Raw genomic sequence first — 15,708 nt, 5'->3', positions numbered from 1 at the left:
ATTCAACAGTGGGGAGGACTTGATACACATATCCTAAAGTATTGACATTTGCTTGAATCCTAATCCAAAAAGTAGAGTGATATATTTAGTTGAACTAAACTTTCAAAAATTCTGATGAGTTTATTATAATGGCTTAAATACCTACTATTGTGGAGGTGGTTTACATCATCATTTATTAGCCAAGTAAACCTACTATTGTGGAGGTGGTTTACATTATCATTTATTAGCCAAGTAAACCGACTATTGTGGAGGTGGTTTCCCACATCATCATTTATTGGCAAAGTATGTTTCTCAACTCAATTTTCTCATGTGGAGATATAAAGCTTTTAAAATTGGTTGAAATTTTATTTAAAAAATGTGTTTTGATCATTTAATTTAAGTTTGATACATAGTGAATCATATAGTTGAGATAAGATTCTAGAATTGATACATGGCTAATTCATTTGGCGTTTGGCGTACAACTCATCTAACAGTTAGGTTGCCAAAACTTTCTATCCACTTGACTTGGTGTGGTGGATGGATCATTTAAATATGCTTATCAAAATAGGTCTCCAAAAATAAAATTTTGCCAAATTGGTTTGGTTAGCCAATGATTAAAGGTAATTCAAAAGATTATCTATTTCTTTAATGTACATTAGAATTCCAATTATAAAAAAAAACAGAATAAGTATTATTTTTTGGGAGAGGGTTCCCTACGATGACAATGTAGGAAGAATCTCCCATGTCACACCAATAGTGGCACATAAAATGGTATCAAAACAATTTAAAACTCATGGGAGAGTGATAGTACATTGGCATGGGAGGGGGGAACTTTTTCCTTTATTTATATTGGGTTTTCTTCCCCGTCACTATGCCTGGTGAAGTATTACGCTTCACTATTTGCAACATGTCAGTATGTACATGGGTTAGTCCATGTGATAGAGGATCAGGAAAGCTCATTGAACAATTTCGACTTAAAATATTTTACCAAAAAAAATCCAACTTAAAAACAATAGAAAAAGTAACTAAAATTACAAAGATGTCATTTTGTGTTTTATATTCATCTTCATTTGATGACATTTTGATAATTTTACTAAAACTTTGAAATCAAAGATTGAACAACTTTCCTTGTTTACTTTGAATTAAAATTTGGCCATTGAAATGTATGTGGGTTCTCTATCACATGGTAAATAGTGAAGCGTTATACTTCATTAGGCATAGTGACGGGGAAGAAGGACCCATATTATTCTTAAATCATGCTTTTATGTTAGTAATGCATGTTTTTATTCATTTATTTAATCACATGGTAACTATTCTTTTTAACTTTAACCAGATATTCTTAATCCTCTAGAAGTAGAATCTGATTTCCCAGCATTTCAACTTTACATTCAACAAAGTTGGTCTCCATCAAATATAATACCCAGATGGGTTCCCCTCTCCTTTAAGGTATCCCACCAAATATATATTCTTTCAACAAATGGAAAAAGGATGACTTTTAGGTAGCGTAAGGGAGGAAAGCCTTCCAAGGGTAGGTATCCCAAGGAAGATGATTCCACTCCTCTTCCTCCATTCAACACTTCAAGGTCACACCACACACATTCCATTCTTCCTCTTCAACTTACCATCCCTTCTCACCCAAAAAAAAAGGGGGGAAATGCGAAGGAATCCGTACATTATCACATAATGGTATGTGAAGTTTACACTGACACTCTCTCTCAATAAATATGTAGATTCTATATTAGACGATTTCTCTTTACTATTCCTCTCTCATTTGTGGGATTTCTCACTCTAATATTCTGAAAAGCCTCTCTACCCATAAGAAATGAAACAATATTAATGCCATTCATTTTGCGGGTTGTAAAGGGATCCCTCTTGCTAATCAATGTATTTTAACTATCAAATGCATCACCATTAAGCCAGGATCCATCTTGCTAATCAATGTATTTTAAGTTATTTGATATCGCCATTAGTACATATAAACTTCAACATGTCTCTAACAAATAAAAATAAAAAAAAAAAAATTCAACATGTCCAAAACATATGAGTGGGGAAGGAAAACTTTCTCCATGAGATTATTTATGACAATATGATTGACTGTGTAAACAAATGTCTATTGATGAGTTCAAAATTTTGTACATTGATTAATAAAACAAATCCTATTCTCTTGGCATCTAAGGAATTACGATTTAGATTTTAGACCACATAGTTTACTATCAATTCCAAGTAGATATTCTTATCCACCCTAAGTTGACAATTACAATGAATGACAGATGTATGCACAACAATCTTTCTACGTAATTTATTGTTTGTATTGTTAAAGGATCAAGTTTCTCTGTACCTGCAGTGAGTCTCGAAAGAATATCCATACCCCCCTTCCATTGGTACCATTGGATTGTATTCGGAACTAGGTATTTTGATATCGTACTTATAGCAAATATTCGTGATATCAATACATGTTAACCTATACGTTGATAATATCGATACCGATATTAATACCGATACTTAGAACCATATGTGCAACACGCATATAATCAAGGATTAGGAGGATTAGAATTCGAAGAGTTAATAATTCCCACCCAACAAAAGTTCCAATGCCATCAAACCGTTTATTTCTAAACAAATTTGAATCCTACGGAGTAAATGCGATGATGGTACGTGGGGCCATAAAAGGGCCATCTTAAACGGTAAAAAAGAATAGATGCGTGGTAGGCGGGGTCACCATCTCTTTAGTTAAAGATCCAATGGCTAGAAACTTATATAAGTTTATAGAGGGCGGTGAAGAGATTAGGGCAAGGGAAGGAGGGGGTTTTAGGCCTTCCACAGATCGATTAGGATTTGGGAGAAGAAGAAGAAGAAGGGAATAAGAAAGAAAGAACGAAAGCGTGGTTTAATGGCTTGCGCTTGCTTCTGCGAAGAATGAGTACTTTTTCTCCTCTCAGCTCAACACGTGTCTTTCTCCCTAACCCCTCTTCCTTCTACTCTCCTAAACTTGGCAATTTCCGTTTCTCTTCCTTCTCTTTCTCTCTATCTAGCTTCTATCGAATTCTTATTTCTTTTATTTTTTTTATGTTTTCCTCGCTATTGCTTCACTCTTTTCTTCATCTCTCCTCCTCGATTTCCTATCCTATTGTTATTTGTTTGATTCTGCAATTGACGGGGGAGTTTCGTTGATTGTTTTTCTTGGGGATTGCAAATTCGGAATCGATCGATAGGTTTTATGTCGAGTCTTTGTTGCGTTCATTCGTGCGGATAGGGCATTGGTGTTCTTCTTTGTTTCGGGTGTTGGGAATCAGTGCCGATCGAATCAATTTCGATTGTTTCCCGAGGCGGATAACAAGGAAAAGAAAAGGTTGAGTTTTTCTTCTGTGTTTTTTTCTTTCTTGCCCGACTCATCTATTTTTGGGTTGGATTGATTGGAAGTTAGAACATAGTCCTCATCAGATTAGAACTTCGAAGGGATTATTAAAAGAAAAGAAAAAGCCTTTCTTTCTGTTGATTGTAATAGTGTCATAAAATTCTCATATTATTTCATTTCTGTTGGTCGATTGTAGCTGCTATTGAGTTCTCGAACAAGAAACTCGGTGAAATTTTTGGTGCTTTATTTTAGTTTGCAATCCAAAATCGAGAGTTTTCTTGTGGGGTATCTTCTAGTCTAGGGTTTGCATTTCCTTCTTCTTTTAGGGTTTGTTATCAGATTTTGTTAATCAATTTCCTCTTTTTTCCCATTTATTCTCTTCCAATCGTCCATCTTCCTTTCTTGTTACCCCCTTTTTGCAAGAACAGGTGTCGACCTCTAGGTGTTTGGCGTTACAATCTGGAGTTCGATTAATCTTTTCTTGATTCTTTTGTTTTGGGAGGAGAAAGAAATATATATTTGCCCTATAGAATGACCTTGAACTTTTCTAGTCGGCCCATCTTTCCTGCTAATCCGTCCGAAGACAATTTACTTTCCTCCATTAGAATTGCCAATGGCTACGTTGTGGAGGGAATTCCCGACAAGAACTCATATGGTTTTGGTAAACCACGTCGTTTCAACTGGGAAATTGAGGATTCCTATGATTGCAAAAGGGACAGAGCTGATAGGGAAGGTTCTCACGAGCCAATCTCCAATGATATTCTTGACATCCTTCCATCGGATCCCTTCGGCATGGATATAAGTGCCACTTTTACTGCTATCACGGGTTGGATGGAGGACCTGGAAGCAGACTCTGAGAACTACATGAGAGGTGAAGCTAGTGCAAAGAAAGGAGATTATCAGTTAGTTGCGGGGTTGAATTTTATCTGGAATAGTGCCATGAGGTTTCAGACGGAGCCAGGATCCATTGGAATTGGTGAACGATCAAACCCAGTTGGTAGGTTTGATGGATGGTTGGAGGACAAAGAATTTGGGGATGGATCATGTGACGGTGGCTTCGGATCAGTTACATCAGTATGCAATGTGGAGGAGATCCCTAGTTCTGATGATGACGGTGATTCTCGTGCTGCCAGCTGTCGATCCAATGAGTGTCATGAGGGTGCTGAATATTGTCCTCCTGGAGAAGAAGCAGATGCTCCACACGAGGCTTTGCTCTTTGCCCTCAGTTATCTTGGTGTACAGGATCTCCTTTCTGTTGAAAGGGTTTGCAGAACTCTCCGTTCTGCAGTGCAAAATGACGCCCTCCTGTGGATGAATATTCATATAGACCAGCCATTGAGTGAAAGGATCACAGATGATGCTCTTATGCAGCTAATTGGCCGAGCTCAAGGCAATTTGCAATCTTTGAGTCTAGTGGAGTGCTCAAGGATCACAGATGATGGTCTGAAACGCATCCTTGAAACTAATCCAAGATTAAACAAGGTATGTACTGCAACCATTTTCTTGTTTGCACAGTATTAATTTGAATTCCAATATTGAGTTCTCTGAATTGGTCTCTTTCCATCATGGATTTGTTAATGCAAATATTGCATGAAAGTGGTTAGTCACTGTTCATTGTGAAATACTATGCATGAAATGCAAAGATGTAGACATCAGATTCACTACATTACTAGATTGCAATGTGTTTTGTTCCTTGTCTAGAAGGAAAAGAAAAGAACTTGTAAATTCCGATTGGTTTGGAAAATGAATGCCGAGTTTATTTATTTATTGGTAATTACACAAACCACACGCCAATCCCAAAAGGTTAACCGATTTTTGGGATCGCGGAATGGCGGAACACACACCACACTCACACACCCGATGTGGGACTAAACCCACACACCCAGCGTAGTTTGTTTTGTTAATAGCACAAACCACTCACCAATCCCAAAAGGTTAACTGACCTTTGGGATCGTGGAATAGTTTAATATTTTTTATTAGATATTGAGGTATGCAAAGTGAATTATATTTATAGAATGGGCTTCAACAGGCAAGCTACATAGAGCCTTCTATACAACTAGACATTAGAAAGCAAGTGTTCTTAAGTGTGTTTTCAATAACTAGTTGCTTCATAAGGCTTAAATAACTCCAGACTATTGTTTTCATTGCTTCATTGAGAAGTTCTGCAATGGTAGACAATCATGAAGTTTTTTTCTGTCTGATGTGATTCGGTTTGAGAAGGGATCCACCACTCCAAGGAATTTGTTGATCCATGGAATGGGCTATTATCTTCAACTGGACAATTATCTGCCATCCACATGCTTGATCATGCGATATACCTAACATGGGTTTATGTCTGAAGATGTTACCCACAAATAAATGAAATTTATTTAACAGCTACTACATGATTTTATTTTTCAGGATGGAATCCACTTTAATCTCGGTTTTTTTTTTTATTATGGCTGTTTCATGTCGATGCTCATGTTTTAGTAGTTCTGCAATTTTGCCGCCTTTTCTTGAATTTCAAAATTAATTGCTTGAAGCTTATGTTAGGTCCCCCCCACCCCCCCCAAATTACTCCATTCATGTTTAATTATCTGCTTGTCAATGAGATACTTACTATTATTCCCTTTTCCTATGCAGCTGAGTGTCCCAGTATGTACGAGACTCAGTGTTGAGGGAATCGTGAATAACTTGAAGGCTTTCAAGTCTTCCGGGGCACCTGGGATAAAACACCTAAGGATTGGTGGCCTTTATGGTGTAACTAATAGACACTATGAAGAGTTGAAGCTCTTGTTGGGTTCAGAAAATTGTCAACAGCCAAAATATCATAAACCACGGTTTTATCACTGTGGACATTTGTCTCCCTCTTGTGACGATGATCGTGCTATTGATATTGAAATGTGTCCAAGATGCCAGAATTTGAGACTGGTCTATGATTGCCCTGCAGAGAGCTGCCAAGCGAAGCAGACTGCTTCCCAGTTGTGCAGGGCATGCACATTCTGCATTGCACGGTGTGTCCAATGTGGGCGGTGTGTCAATGATGGTGAATATGAGGAGACATTCTGCCTGGACTTGATTTGTTTAAGCTGTGGGAAGCAACTACCGAGTTGCCCGGAAATGCAGGACAAAGATGTTCCCTTCCACCAAGAAACTAGGTACGATATTCACCTCAATGGCTAGAGGTTATGTCATAATTTTTGCCTTTCGGCTTTGGATGTTTGGATGTTGGTGAGCAACTGTGTCATTGGCAGTCCATATATTTAACCAAAGATGACAGCACACATGACAAGGTGATCCTTTCCCATCTGTTTGACTTTGAGTCAGCAGGTTTAATGTTGGTTTAATCTTTTTGAATGCACCCTACCCTGGCTTGGAATGAGGGTTGCCATGATATCAGCCTTGGAAAACCTTATTATTTCTGAGAGAAAAAGAAAGTACTAATTGGGGTAAAAATACTCTATTGGAAGAATGAAATTATACCCGGGAAAAAAAAAGAACAGAAAAACAAGATACATGAAAACATTAAAAAAAGGAGGAAGAGAAAAATAGAATGTTGAGAGGCTGTCAACATTTTTCAGATCCTACCTATTAAAGCTCGGAGAATGAAAATGTGGTTTATATGTTTTATTGTGATGCTGTCTAAGTCGGCACAGTTCATATGCCTGTCACCAAAAGATTGAAGTTACAAATGAAGCTTCCAATATAAGTGGTAGGAGCTCAGAGACTGAGAACATGATTTATGTCTACCTGTGAAAGTTGTTGGTGCTGCTGTTGAAATTGGCTTTCCACCTGCCTGTTGGCGTGCTGTTGCCAATTAAATGGAGAAGAAACATCCAAGGGACGTGGCCGAAAAGTGGGAGAAGATGAAAGGGTGGATGGATAAAGTTGTGATATAGTTTTATGACCAGTGCCTGTGCGTTCAGAGTATTGACTGGCTTCTCATTGTTGAGAATAGAGATGGTAATACTATCTGTAACTTGTAACTTTTAACTTGTGTTTGTTTTTCTTAAGGGAGTATCTCTCCTACTATGTTATCTGTGGCTTCCTCCATCCTTTCCTGTTATGTAACAAGGATGGACTGTGCTACAATGTCAAACATTACATGTAATGACAGCTTGGCTAGGAAAAATAAAATGATTCTGTCTGCTTTTGTTTCGCCATAAGATATTTTATGGGATTTGTGTAATATCAATACAAATTTGATTAAGAATTAGAAAAAAAAAAGTAAGTGGGGGGGGGGGGGGGGCGGGGTTGGAAAGGGGGAAGGGAGAAATGTTTTACTGAGATGTGACACAAAAAGTTTGAAAGCATTCCATACTTGATACCCATATCAGTTGAGCTATTCAGGAAAGCTTTACCCTTGTAAAATGCAGAACTCAAATGAAAAGTGTCTATTGTATTTTTAAATGCTTCATTTAAATAGCCACGTGGACAAATAAGCGATTTGTAAGTATCATTGCCCTATCAAGTGTTACACCATATCTCCTTTAGTGGGTAAGGCTATTACCCAACCCTACTTTTCACATTGATTTGTTTTTTAGTACAACACATTGGCACCAATTGGTTTCATTTGGTGCAGGAAAGATGAAAGGGAAGGAGAGTGAAATTTTTGAAACCCATGAAGGAAACTATTGTATATATTGTCTACATGATTTTATAAATTATAAATTTTTTTTCCCTTATTATATATGGGAAAAGGAATGGTGTTGTGTCTTGACGTGTACCTGGGCCAAGCACAATCATGTGCAAAATGAGTGGCACATCTCTGGTCTTTTTTGCATTTCCAGGGGGTATGCTGGTCATTCTGCACGCGGCTGTGCCTGGGTGCAGGACGAGTGCCAAAATCAAATCGGAACGTTCTTTCGTCCAGGGTTTGTTATTGCTATTGAGGCCTAGTTAATTTGTGGCTAGTGGCGGCGTTGGCACTTGGCCTGATTGTATTCAAGGTGCAAACGGATCATCCAAGCAAGAGGTTTACAAGACAAAGTAAGTGTAAAACAAAGTTAAACCTACATGTTTTGTAATTCTTTTTCTGATCTCACACATCTAGGCAATTTCCCTGTAATTTTAGGGGTAGGATAACAGCGATGACGGCATCAACTAGGGTGGGATTTTTTCATGGGGACAGGACTGTCATTTCGTGCGCTCTTATGTTTAGGCGTAGGTTGCGTACAGTCTGGCAAGGATCTTTTTCCCTAATTTTATAGAGAAGAATTCTCTGAGCCAACTACAGAGGGTACTCTCTCTCTCTTCCCACATGAAATGACTTCTCAACTCCTCTATGAACGAAACTGTTTTGTCGCTCCTAATTGGTACACTTCTTATGCTGCTTGCTCAGAGAACCCTATCCTCTTATTTTAATATGGTAAGTTAGAGGAAGGGGAAGGGAGATAAACGTGGTTCATTCCCAGGCCATAGTTGCTTGAGATGCTCATCCATTTTTAAGAACTGAAATTGCCCAATGAAAAGATAAAACAATGAGAGTAGACCTGAGAATGTAAGATACCTTCAACCAATATGAAACCATTCCAAGCCATGCATTCTCATGTGGACAACTGAGCTCACAGCTGAGTATGCTAGTGCAAATGAACTTTACTGCAAGACTCTACATCTATCCTCTCCAGGCGCTACCGGAAAGGAGGAGGGGAAGGGGAAGGGGAAGGGGAAGGGTAAAAATCCTGCTTTTTATTCTAGTATAGTTGATGAGAGAAGGTAAGACTCAACCTCAGTTCATATCCAGAGAATCTAATAATTATGATGGTCATGAATTTCAGAGTACATGGAATTTTAAACCAGGACAAGAAGAAATTGATCATGGAAAATTTGGATTACTAGTAGGCTGCGAAACAAGGATCCGTCGGTTTTGAGAGAATTGAGAGGAAGATAATGATGTGAAACAACATCTTGTTCTTTCAAATCAGAAAATATGAAAAATATAAATACAATGCAATGAGAGCTTCTAGGCCAATTGAAACATGAATGATGGAACCAATATGTCATCCTTGCACTGAAGTCCATCACTTGTAAAACTGTGTGTGGCCAGCAATGTCCCTGCATATCAGCTTCGCCTCAGAAGCCAATTTCAAGCTCTTACTAATAACCAGCCCTGTCTGCTTGTGTGTGGGAGCTGGTCCGTAGGCCTTTGCATCCTCCTCTTTCCCAAGCAGAAAAGCTTCTCTTGCAGGTACAACATTCTCCCACCAAAATTCCTGCAGAATCCTATGAATCAGCTTCCAATATTCCTGATCTCGGCAAACACGGAAGATTGTACTCCCATTTTGAGTCCAGCAATACAAATCAACCCATTCTCTATCCATGATCTCCATCTGACCCTGCACCTGAGGCATATAATAGAAAGGCACAGTTGACCATGGCAAAGCAAGTTCAGGCTTCCCCTTATTATATGGGCACTTCACCTCCAGAACCCCACCCCCAGGACTACACCCTAGAAGCCCATCCGGGGAGGCACCAAGCCATTTGAACTTGTCCTCTGCATGCACTGCAAACCCAAGGGAACTAACATCATGACCTGTGATACCCTTGTACCGCTCTATTGCAGCAGATTCGTTGAGCACACCCCATGCCATGGCAGCTTTTCCAGCAGCAGTAATGGATCCAGCATCCGATGTGAATACTTTCTCATGCCAAAGCTCAGAACGGCGGTTGCCCTTCCAAAATCCCAGAGCAGTACTGAAGGTGCTAGTTGTCAGCTTGTCCCTACGGAGTGCAAACCATTCTTCTGAGCGCTGTGGGGTATTAAAGGGGATTTGGTTGGCCACTACCAGTGGTGCAGGGGGACGAAGGAGGAGTTGGGTTGATGAAGATGTCATCAGTGAGGCAGTGGCAGAACAGGCTCGGGCAATGCCACCAATACACTCCCTTCTCACTGGCAGTGCTGTCATAGCTTTGTGATTGAGAATATGGAATTGGCAGACACAATCATGGTTCATTGCAGACATAATCATGCAGTTGATGGGGGTTGCCATCGGTCGCAGGATCCAACCAGGATCACATACTCCTAGGTAGGTAAGTAGAATAATCAGGACATGAATTGAAAATAAGTTTAACAGACACCATTTTACATTGACTTCAAAGTCTTTAGCATCCCTTCACACTAAGACCTTCCCGGTTTTTATGGTGTTCCAGTGACTGGTATAGCTTGAAAATTGTAAGGAAGTTTTCTAAAAATATAACAAAGAACGTGTTCAGAAGAACACAATATGAAGCAAAGATGTTAGATTCCATTCTTGCAACTCAGGAGTACATCTTCACTCTGGCAAAGCAATGATGGATTGTGGAGTCAGATATCAAGGCAATTAAATGAATCCAATAATTTCTCCAAAGCATTCTTCAATATATATATATATATATATTATTATTATTAAACAATGATCATAGCCACTTTTCTTATTTTATTCTTATTATTTTTCTTCTCCCTTGTAAATGCTGTTTCTTTTTGTGGGAGGTCATATTCAAATCATTGCAAGAGACCAGATTGCTATGATCATTGCTTAATTGATTAACCAGAATCTCATGGATAGGACCGATAGAATGAACAGTTTAAACCCCCATGCATTAATGCTATTTGTTCTCCAGAGCATTAAGACTCACAGACATCCATACATACAGAAGCTGGCATACGGACATGTATTTCGTTAATCAACATAGACTGTCATAAGAACAGGATTGAGGTCAATGTTAACACCAACTTTCGGTTCAGAAAATTCTACACACAATGGGAGTAGAATCAGTTAGGCAAAGGGTATTGAGAATTTGGGATTTTAGGGAAAAGCACAAAAATGAATGGATAGACAGTACTTTATAATAAAGAAAGAGAGGGTAGTCACTTGGTCAGGGAATTTTTCTTGAGTTCTTTATCTGTGATCAGTTTGAGGCTGGGGAGGGGTTTCTTAGCTAGACACCAAGTGTTTGGTTTTTGAAGTGAAAAGCTTCAAGAGATCCAGGAAGATCCCAAGGACAATTGTAATTCAAAAAAAGACCTAGCAAAATGAGTAATTTGATTCTTGAAATAAATTAACTTCATTCAAGATGAATAGAAGTCAAGTAGTTATGGACAGGGGTGTAAAAATAGGAAATGACCTGGTATAATGCAGCGGGTATGGCAGAGATTAAGTTTTATACTTATTCAGCAGCCAAGCACCAAAATGCAATGCAACAAGAAGGATTCTCAAAGACTTCTAAACTGTTTCAAAAAAATTCAGTAGTGTAATATCTTTCAACAGGTTTTAAATGGCTTCAATATTGATAAATCTCTTTAATGTAGAAGAAAACTGGAACAACAATAATTTATCAGTAATTGCAGCCAACAGCCAGAGTTCTGAGACAATACAGAACAGATGCTATAAAAGGCAGGACAGAAAAAGAATTGCATCTTGCATATGCGACAATTCTCACAATCCCAATCTTAAGCATAAGAACCAAAATGGAAATAAATTTCAAAACTGACGAAAAGAATAAGAGCAGAGTAATTACAGAAGTAGCAGACTGAAGCTAAAGTTTAAGAAACATGAAAAGTCGGAGAGTGTTTTGCATTTGTACCTGAACCAGTCCTTGAAAGGCTGCTGGTGTTACAATGGACTTCAACGTTGCGAACGATTTTGGATGAAATAGATAAACGTAGAACATCTGGCAGTTTTTGAGAAGTAGAGAGAGGTCGCTGAATGTAAACGCCGGGGGTTCCCCACTGAGCCGAAGAAACCGTTGTGGGTCTCATCATATCCTCTTGTTTCTTACCATTCCCAACCAGCCTAACACTACTGCGGGTTTCAATAGTCGGAAGCTTGAAACGCAGAGGGAGAGAGAGCTACAAAGGATATCTTTTAAGTCGCAACATCTAACAAACACAAGGTGTGCATATCCTGAACAGACTCCAAGGGCGAGGAGAGCCGTGGGGATTTAGCATTCCCCATCAATAATCGATATTTAGTGATCGACCCAGCTCTGTATTTTCAATTTCACGAAGATACCCCACTTAAATGATCAAAAGTCACAGCTCAGACCAAAAGATGAATTGAAGACATTCAATTCAGAGCACGAGGCAAGGATATTTTCGGCATGTACTTTTGAAGGGAAAGATGAACTTCGCTTGGGTATTGGGTGTCGGAGCCCTTTGGTTTTGGTAAAGTAGTAAACTTTATGGGACTTGGAAGTGAAGCCATGGAGAACTGCTACCACGAAATCCCAGAAAATGCCCATGAGGGTTTGTTTTCCTTCTGTATATTCCTCTTTGCTTTGTGGGTTTTCATTTCATTAGTTTTTTGTTCTCTTCTTGTTTCTGTTGCTTTTATTTACTTGCAGAAAGCCCAAGTCCTCAATCAAAATTCACAGGAAAATCAGATGCATGCCAAGGATGCCCCAGTTAAGAAGCTTGTGCAACTGCTCTTATGATGACGAGAAAGCTTTCTTTTCTGGGTACCATTTTCCTGCAATAATATGAAATCCGCAAATACTGCTGCATGGGTACTTATGTGTAAAATTAGGCTTTTCTTTGTGAAATTTTTACTTTTTATAATAATGTAAAATGCAGATTTTAAGTTCTTGGATATTGGGATTGGAAGCAATTTGTGAAACATAGTATTCAACTCTCTCAATCATGCGTATCTTCTTAGTAAGCTTATCAAGAATGCATACCAAGTTTGTTGTGCTAAGATCTCCAAACCTAGATTCTAACTCTAATAAAGAAAGCTGGCCATAGAGGATCTTTTAAAGAGGGATTTGTTACAGAAGTTGTTGTGCCGACTCAGGTGGGGAGAGATAGTAGGGAATCGGTTATGGATAAGAGTGAGGGGTGGTTGTGCCTCACCTTTCCCACCCCTATCCGTTCCTCTACCAATATGAATGCTTCTGGGGCCCTTCAATGTACATTGAATCTGAGTATGATAGTTCATTTGTCGGTTCTTCTTAGGAGTTTTTGGAGTCTATAATAGATGACAACCCCATTCCATGTGGAGTCAGATTAGGTAAAATCATTCTTTCATATTTCGGACTGGCATGCAATGTCCTTTGTTGGTCTCTCTCGAGTGGAAGATCTAGAGTTGAAGCATACTGAGGAGACGAATGCAAAATCTGATGGACCCTGGATACTTGCAGTGTGAACTCGCTATTACTCCTTGGGATGGTCCAATTTTGATCCTGTTGTTTTTCTTTTTTTTGGTTAATTGGGAGCTTTACATATATAGTTTGATAGGGGGGAGGGGGATCAAACCAGGGAGGGGATAAGATACCAGCCAAGAGACTCGAACTCGAGACCTCTTGGTTAGCATGGGCATGAAGCACACCACGGCTCACCAACTGAGCTAAGCAGTTGTTGGTATCCTATTGTTTTTCTCTTTGTTTGTTCGGGTTCTAGTACCTCTTGATGGCATTTTTGCCTTGTAATATACTTTTTCCCCCTTCCTTTGGGGTTTAATATATTATTTAATCACCCAATAAAGAATGCGTACCCAGACCAAAAAAGATGAAGCAAAAGAAAGAAGAATAAGGGGCATAAATCATTTTTTGATTAAACAGAAGTGAGAGAGACTGTTACATGTGTTAGCATTGAGAGACCTTCAGATATCTTGGAGAGAGACAGAGATAATGTTCAGGTTTCAAATATTTAAGTTATACATTGAACATGAAATCCAGGTTAACTAGGTCTGGAAATAATCTCCTACCCTAGCTGATGTATTGTTCAGTTAAGATTAGGTTGTGTTAACCTAAACATGGTCAAAGAAGGCTTAACTGAACAATATATTAGTTAAAATGTAAAGAATGCCCAGGCTGTTGGTTAAGAGGTATTGCATCATTCTGATCATCAGAGTCCTTCTTCCCCTTTCGAGCTCTATTTGCTTTTGTAATTGATTTGGAAGCCTTCGAAATGCTCAGGCTATTGGTTAAGAGGGGACTGACATTTGTGCATTCCATCTTAAGGCATCCATTTCTATCTCAACTCATTATTGTCTGCAACACATTTGAACATGTCCATTTTATCAATCAACATGGAATTGTTGGGTGGAAAATGGCAGATCCTGTCTTTAATTTGGTGGTAAATGAGTTGCATACAGATACAGGGGGCAATATTTCTTGTTCACTTATTTGAAGGCTCAGATCAATGGTCTCAGCTGAAAGATTGCCCATTCTGTAGGTAAATAAATGCTTATATCTATATTTGATTCTTGTTTTAGTTAAAATACTCTGACATTGCCAAAAATAAAACAATTGAGAGAGCACCTTTAATCCTACCTGCACAATTTGGGTAGAACTGGCTTTCAGGGTGTACAAGCAGTCCACTCACAAGCAGGGATGACACCAAGATGAAAGTAGCAGTTCCTCAAAAATCGAAAAATTTCAATTCGACCTAGTTTCTGCATGCAGCTTATTGACTGTAATTTTTTTGCCAGAGTCTATGCACACAATTTTCATCACATTAAAGTCTGTTGAGGAAAATTGATCCTTTCCAAAAACCATTTATAGCTGATGAAACATGGTGAATGCTGCAGCAAGTGGCATAGAGCTTTCTTCTTACTTCAATGTCCATGTCAGGTGTTGAAATCAACTTCTATACCAAGAGAATGATGGATTTGTTTAGCTCTTTCTTTTCTGTTACTTTCTGTATCTTTTACGTGAAAATAATAGGATCAAGTTTTTCTTTGCCGATGACTATTGGTGATGTGACACTATGTTTGGACTCTAGGTTTGTCAAATGAGGTGAATGAAGAGATTCTTTCTTCACCTAAATTGGGTCCAAAATAATATTACACAAAGATGTCCATGGAGAGCCTCTTACATAGGAATGAAGTTTCTTTTTTGGTAATGGAAAATTTTTAATATCTTAACCAATTCTATATCTCCCACCATTATCAGTTATTGGAGGATTCTTGTTCTTCTCCCTCCCCCCCCCCCCCCGCCCCCCAACCACAAAAAAAAAGAAAAAGAAAAAAGAGTAAAACTAGTCACTACATGTGGCACGTGCACTCTCTTTCATGTTTGAAGCTCCAATTGAAAATGAAAAATAATAAATAAATAAGCTACTCCCACCCATTGAATCAACTCTATGGCCTAAGAAGGGAGTTGAGGCAGTTAGATTGCAACTTTTAATCCCAGTTCCACAGTGTTGTGTGTGTGTGTGTGTGAGAGAGAGAGAGAGAGAGAGAGAGAGTTGTTTGAATCAGACAATGGAGGGGCACTTAACTGAAACTGACTGTTAAGAACACTTAAAACAACTACAACACATGAACAGAACAGGGAACTCTGCTAAAGTATAAGGAAAAAAGGAGAAACTAGCTCACAGATCACAACTGCAAGGAAACACAACCATACAGTCTGGTCCTTTATAAAGAAAACAAGCTGTGTAATTATCACTAATCATCTATCTACTGCCTATGTCTGTA

General features: G+C 38.7%; 2 protein-coding genes across 2 annotated transcripts; one reads left to right on the top strand and one right to left on the bottom strand.

Annotated features, from left to right (window-relative positions):
- Positions 1–3,447: 3,447 nt before the first annotated feature.
- LOC122671185 (F-box protein SKIP14-like) lies at positions 3,448–6,496 on the top strand. Its single transcript, XM_043868288.1, has 2 exons — positions 3,448–4,816; positions 5,957–6,496. The coding sequence occupies exons 1-2, from the start codon at positions 3,866–3,868 to the stop codon at positions 6,494–6,496; spliced, it is 1,491 nt and encodes a 496-aa protein (XP_043724223.1). The 5' UTR covers positions 3,448–3,865.
- A 2,628-nt stretch (positions 6,497–9,124) lies between these two features.
- LOC122672818 lies at positions 9,125–12,331 on the bottom strand. The gene is made up of 2 exons (XM_043870309.1): positions 11,876–12,331; positions 9,125–10,331 (listed from the first exon to the last, which is right to left on the bottom strand). Exons 1-2 carry the CDS (start codon positions 12,051–12,053, stop codon positions 9,334–9,336), a joined length of 1,176 nt encoding a protein of 391 aa, XP_043726244.1. The 5' UTR covers positions 12,054–12,331; the 3' UTR covers positions 9,125–9,333.
- Positions 12,332–15,708: the final 3,377 nt, after the last annotated feature.

This window comes from Telopea speciosissima, chromosome 8 (assembly GCF_018873765.1).
Source record: "Telopea speciosissima isolate NSW1024214 ecotype Mountain lineage chromosome 8, Tspe_v1, whole genome shotgun sequence".
Classification (NCBI taxonomy): domain Eukaryota; kingdom Viridiplantae; phylum Streptophyta; class Magnoliopsida; order Proteales; family Proteaceae; genus Telopea; species Telopea speciosissima.
This window is presented reverse-complemented; position numbering and strand designations above follow the sequence as displayed.

Excerpts from the sequence above, each read along its gene's own strand:
- LOC122672818 (XM_043870309.1), bottom strand. The coding sequence starts at position 12,053 with ATGATGAGACCCACAACGGTTTCTTCGGCTCAGTGGGGAACCCCCGGC. Across the intron at positions 10,332-11,875 it reads CCTTTCAAGGACTGGTTCAG|TATGTGATCCTGGTTGGATC; the intron begins GTACAAATGCAA and ends CCTACCTAGGAG.
- LOC122671185 (XM_043868288.1), top strand. The coding sequence starts at position 3,866 with ATGACCTTGAACTTTTCTAGTCGGCCCATCTTTCCTGCTAATCCGTCC. Across the intron at positions 4,817-5,956 it reads CTAATCCAAGATTAAACAAG|CTGAGTGTCCCAGTATGTAC; the intron begins GTATGTACTGCA and ends TTTCCTATGCAG.